This window comes from Osmia bicornis, unplaced genomic scaffold (assembly GCF_907164935.1).
Source record: "Osmia bicornis bicornis unplaced genomic scaffold, iOsmBic2.1, whole genome shotgun sequence".
In the NCBI taxonomy this organism is placed as follows: domain Eukaryota; kingdom Metazoa; phylum Arthropoda; class Insecta; order Hymenoptera; family Megachilidae; genus Osmia; species Osmia bicornis.
In genome coordinates this window covers 4,268,023-4,273,835 of record NW_025791458.1, presented here as the reverse complement: position 1 = coordinate 4,273,835, position 5,813 = coordinate 4,268,023, and the positions used below count along the sequence as shown (strand labels likewise).

General features: G+C 42.5%; 1 protein-coding gene across 1 annotated transcript; it reads left to right on the top strand.

The window, feature by feature from the left end:
* Nucleotides 1-226: 226 nt before the first annotated feature.
* LOC114881245 lies at nt 227-1,260 on the top strand. The gene is made up of 2 exons (XM_046289919.1): nt 227-1,139; nt 1,199-1,260. The coding sequence occupies exons 1-2, from the start codon at nt 227-229 to the stop codon at nt 1,258-1,260; spliced, it is 975 nt and encodes a 324-aa protein (XP_046145875.1).
* The last annotated feature ends 4,553 nt before the right edge of the window (nt 1,261-5,813 follow it).

Sequence of the window (5,813 nt, the reverse complement as noted above, 5' to 3'; positions counted from 1 at the left end):
TCACGTCTTTTTCCTGGATGCTCCTGGGGGTGCTGGAAAGACCTTCCTCATAAACTTACTCCTGGCGAACGTAAGGAGTGATCGTGGCATCGCCTTGGCTGTTGCATCCTCTGGCATCGCTGCTACGCTGTGAGTGGGAGGCAAGACCGCTCACGCTGCTTTTAAGCTGCCCCCCAATCTCATCAATGTAGAAACACCCCTGTGCAACATCTCAAAACAAAGCAACATGGCCGAAGTGCTGCGGGACTGTAAGCTCATTGTTTGGGATGAGAGCACCATGTCACATAAAGGAGGATTTGAGGCACTGAGCACAACCCTCAAAGACATTAGGGGCAACGATGTACTGATGGGGGGAGTCACCGTGCTGCTGGCTGGAGACTTCCGACAGACTCTGCCAGTAGTGCCAAGGGGAACTCGAGCTGATGAGGTTAAGGCATGTGTCAAGGCATCATGTCTATGGTCTCTTATCTCAAAACTCTCTCTTAGACAGAACATGAGGGTATACTTGAGAGGCGATATCTCCGCTGGGCAATTTTCCGAACTACTACTCAAAATAGGGGATGGAAAGTATCCCGAGTCTGAGGGAAAGATTATCCCTGAAGGCCTAGGCTCAGTAGTGACAACCCTAGCAAACCTTATTGTCAAAATATACCCTGATATCGTCGATATCAAGGAGAAACCTATGGACTGGCTTTGCGAGCGTGCCATTCTGACCCCTAAGAACGACAAAGCTGGAGTCATTAATGACACTCTACTCAACTCATTTGACGGGACAGAAATGGAGTACAGGTATGTGGACTCGGTGGTACAAACGGATGACGCGGTCCACTACCCCGTGGAGTTCCTCAACACCCTGAACCCTCCTGGCTTACCAGCCCACAAGCTTCTCCTCAAAGTGGGTGCTCCAGTGATGTTGCTGCGAAACCTAAGTCCGCCTAAACTCTGCAATGGCACCAGGTTGCGAGTAAAGGTCCTCCACAGGAATGTTATCGAGGCCACAGTGTTCACCGGCTGTGCTCGAGGAGAGTCGGTGTTTATACCACGCATACCACTCATACCATCAGAGTATCCTTTCCATTTCAAAAGGCTGCAGTTCCCCCTCAAGGTCTGTTTTGCTATGACCATCAACAAGTCCCAAGGTCAGTCGCTGAAGGTAGCAGGGATTGACCTAAGTGAGGACTGTTTTTCACATGGACAGTTCTACGTGGCCTGCTCCAGGGTGAGCTCATCCAGCAGCCTGGTGATCTGTTACGTCCCTAGCTATAACCCATTTTCGTCTTTCGCCATTCCAAAGAGGTCTTGCTCTGGAATCCGCAAACCATCAGCGTTTTCTCGCTTAGCGACGACCGCGATACGAAATCGGGGAACTTGCGGAATGCGATGGCGAAAACCCTTTGCTTGCAGGTTTTCACAAGCAAAGAGCGTGACCTACTCCCCTTTTGGGAGTATAAGTTATCGGTGCAACGCAAGTACGCCAGTTCCGTGATAGCGTAAAGCAAGGACCGAAGTTCTGTCCGTTCGCGACCCACAGTAGATTCGCGTACAAGGCTACTTGAAACCAGGAAGATCATCAACGACGTGCTCGGCCGACGGTTCAACACGAGTGTATCGCCGCAATCTGAGATAGCAGATTCATAATTGGACCAAGTCCAGGAGTGCACCCGTGTGCTGTGCAGGACCACCACCAACCGCTTGTATCTCCAAGGTCGAGTCGTAGCCACGCGCCGCGAGTCTAGTGTAACGTCCGAACCGCGAACATAGCGTAAAACGAGACCTCTCGAGTGAATGAACTGTGAGTGAATACAAGAACGAACGAGTGACGTACAATACCTGAAGTCACCGAAGGGTATGTAACGACAAACGAGAATATATATATTATTGAAAACCCATACACGTATCAACAATTACTAAACGCCCTATCCTGCATCCTTTATTATCCGCAAGGAAGGTCAAGGTACGCTTTAGCGTTTAAATCGGCAGAACCCAAAGATCAGAGTAACAGAGTAAGAACCACCCGTCAGGTGAGACGTAACAATTTGGTGTCAGAAGTGGGATTTTTCGTTAACCATACGGATTCACATAATATTAAAATTCATTAATTTCCGTTGCTTAACGCGCCGTAACTTGATCAAACCCTTGTCCACTCACAACGCTCACTATGCCTCTCGTTCACGACACGATTCCCCCTCGCAACTCACCACTGCCCCCGACAGCCTCGCCTACTCGACACGCACACTTCCAGGCTTGATGCACACACTTAGTTCGAACTATTTATCAATTTATTTCTCATCTCATCTGAACTCATCTAATGTCGACATACACTCACCAGTTTTGTATGGTTTTCCACTTTCTGTTTTTACTGATATCTCCTCACCGTCTATTTCTATTTTAATCTCGTCTTTGTTGTGCAGCTCGTCTAGTTTAAACATTTTTGTTAGTGTTTCCCACACACCCGATAAACTGGTGTCGGCTGAAAAATAATTTTCATTGTACGTTTGTTTAAAAACCCGTGTATGTGGGTGCGTACACACTGTAAACTTAATTTTTCAATCTTTCTCGCCTTGACTTGCAAGTACATTTTTCATGGTTTTGCGTTGTTTTTGGAACGATCTAGTGCGCAATTGCAGGCACGTGCTTTTATATAGAGAGCGAGAGATGAAGGGGACGCCACCGCGCTCTGTCTTTGTCCCACCTTAGTTTACGCTCTCCTCGTGCACTGTGGCCATCCCTTCCCCCCGCACTCTTCTTTCTCTTTCTCGCCCTCGCTTGCGCGCACGTGCCTGTGCCGGCCGGCCTCTCACTACGCACCAGAAAATTTCCGTTATTTCAAACAAAGGAACGTCTTTTCCAAACGCGTCTCGCCCCGCACACCGCGATATTCCGCCATTTTCTTTCGACCGATTTTAACACGTGTTTTTACACCTCACCGTATTGGCTTTCCGCATTAATTTAATTAATTTACACCGTTAATTCTTACCGAGGAAGAACTTTAGAAAATTCGTTTCGCTTTATAGATCTCTTTCAAATATGAAGTTTCGTATACTTACATTCTTCCTCCATCTTTTCACTCTCCTTTATCACTATTTCTTTTTCCTCACCCATATTTCTTTGTCTCAAGCCTTTAATTTAAACGAGCGCAGTTGAAAACGTTATGGTGCCCGTAACCTGTAGTGATTCAGGGTGTCTGGCAGGCTTAATATAAAATAAAGTACGAGTATGTTCACTTGTCTTAAATGTATATATGTCTTTATTCGCTTTTATACTTTTACACTTGCTTGCTTTCACTAGCTGAGCTAGAACAGTAATGGACGGCTAGCGTTCTCTCTAGCGCCGCGCGCTCTACGCGTTAAACTATATATTATATAGAGAGGCTACTGTGAGGGGAGCAATCGTCCTGTATTCCTCCAATAATAATAAAAGGTAAAAAACGAAAAAGTGCTGATTCTTGTTAGTGGGACGTTACAGCTTCCCCGTGCGTTTGTCTCTTGTCCTCAAGAGACTGTGGTTGCGTCTTCTAAGGACGCACAGGGCACAGCGACATTCTTCCCCGCTGTTCCTCGGGGATGCTGAGAGAATCCCAAATAACTGAATGATCTTTCCCTGTTTTCTTCTAGGGTGTTCTTTTTACAAATTTCTGTACGCCTTTCAGTCGAATTCTTATATATTTATTTCGACTAACCTCCATTGTGGTGGTGGTGGTGGTGGTGGTGGTGGTTGTGGTTTCACTTCTTCTTTTATTATTTCTTCCCGTACTGGCATCTTTGAAATTTTATACAAAACAAATAATTAATGAATGAAATAAATTATTAAAAGTATAGTTCTACCTCTCTGAACTGTTTGAGAGCTCTTCTTAATCTTTTCAATCTTTCGCGTCGTCCTGCGCGTCGCACCATGGTTGCTCTTTACATATTGAATATAGCGGTATGTGTAGAACGTCGCTTTGTATAGCTTTCTTTGTCGCTCTTTATTTCTATCTCTTTTTATCTTTTTTTCTACCAATATGGCGGACTTGCGAGTCTGCGCATTAATAGATCGAACGAAATAATAATGTGGAGGATTCAAAATAAATGAATCTTGTTTGTATAGTAAAGAGGATGAATGTGTATTTTAAATAATTAGCTTATTTATTATACAAATTAAATTATTAATCGAAAACAGTATTTAAAAAAAATATTTCAGGCTCTTTCGTAGGAAGCAAATGTCCTCCTTTGAATGTCTCTACTGTTTCTTCGCTCATGTTGCTCAGGGCGTGTTGGCATCTATTGCATGCCATTGCTGGCTGTAAATAGGCTATTTGCCTTTGATATGAAATACATTTTGATTGTCTTATTCCTTCTTCATTTAAAACATAATAATGTAGGCCTGGATGAAGCCATAATTTTCTTTGATCTGCTTGAATATACAACACACATAGGGAACACATCCGTCCTATTTTTAAATTTGTTGCACATTCGAAGTTTATCATTATATCTTTGACGCAAAGGGCATCGATGATATGCTGGCTAATTTGGGCCATTATTTCTATAAATGCAAATAAAAATAATTGTATTTTATTAATAATTTGTATATTTTTGTCGTTTTATGCTTACTTTTCTTATTTATCTTTCTTTTCCTTCTTTCTTTTTCTAATATGTTTGATAGCGTCCTTTTTCGCGTGCTTTACTTTTAGCGTTCTATGCGCAATATGGCGGTAGGTTCAAAATTCTCTATGTGCGCATGCGCATGTTTCGAAAATTATATAGACTGTCATATCGATTTTTATTTTTGATCCGTGCTGTAGACTGGTCGGTAGGCCCTCTTTAGTTTAGCTTTGTGTACTATCCTAGTCTTTTTGGGACCGATTTGCAATTCTATATTATTCTTCTCTATGTTTCTTAAAACGGTGTATGGCCCAGTGTATTCTTTTTGCAGTTTACTTCTTCTTGGTGAATGTAAAAGCATAACTTCTTCTCCTGTTTCATAATTAATTGGACGTATTTTTCTATCATAATAATATTTTTGTTTATATTTTGATTGTTCTAGATTTATTTTTGCAGTTTGTCTAATTTTATGTAAATTTTTTAGTAGTTTGTCTATATAATCCGGGTATGTGTCTAAACTGTCAGATGGTGTGAATTTTGTTCCCTCATGAACACTTGTATTGTACGAGAACATTGCTTGTTGTAGCCATTCGTCCCAATGTTCTTGTTTGGATATGTAGTGCTTCTAATATTCAATCAGAACGTGATGACTTCTTTCCAGGGAACCCTTTGACTGAGGATGGAAGGATGATGTACGGTATGTCTTGATATGGAAGATTTTAGCTAGCTTTTTGATTAATGAGGATGAGGAAGCACGTTCCTTGGTCAGTGAGGATAGCTTTAGGACTACCGAATTGGCATATGAAGAAATTAGTGAATGCTTTTGCGACGTCCTCGGATGTCGCTGATACAAGTGGAACTGCAACGGAGTACTTAGTTAAGTTGTCCTGTATGGTGAGGATGTAACTGTATCCTTTTTGCGTCATTGGCAAGGGTCCAAGAATGTCTAAGGACACCTTATCGAATGCGTCTGAAGGAGTGTCTGTGATAACCATTGGCTCCTTATTCTTCATCCTAACTAGCTTGGTTCGTTGCTGATACAGGATCTAACGTAATCAGTAATTTCTTTTTTCATGTTCCTCCAGTAATACTTGTTCCTGATCCTAAGGTAAGTTTTCCTGGTACCTTTATGTCCCGCGACTGGGCTTTCATGATTCTCACTAATTATAATTTTCCTTTCATCCTTAGGTGGAATTTGGACCGTTCCTTTGCAGATAGTGATATTTATGTTAG

What these genes read in the sequence shown, in the direction of transcription:
- LOC114881245 (XM_046289919.1), top strand. Translation starts at nt 227, where the DNA reads ATGGCCGAAGTGCTGCGGGACTGTAAGCTCATTGTTTGGGATGAGAGC. An exon ending in GACCATCAACAAGTCCCAAG is followed by an intron (nt 1,140 to 1,198) that starts GTCAGTCGCTGA and finishes TCACATGGACAG; the next exon opens with TTCTACGTGGCCTGCTCCAG.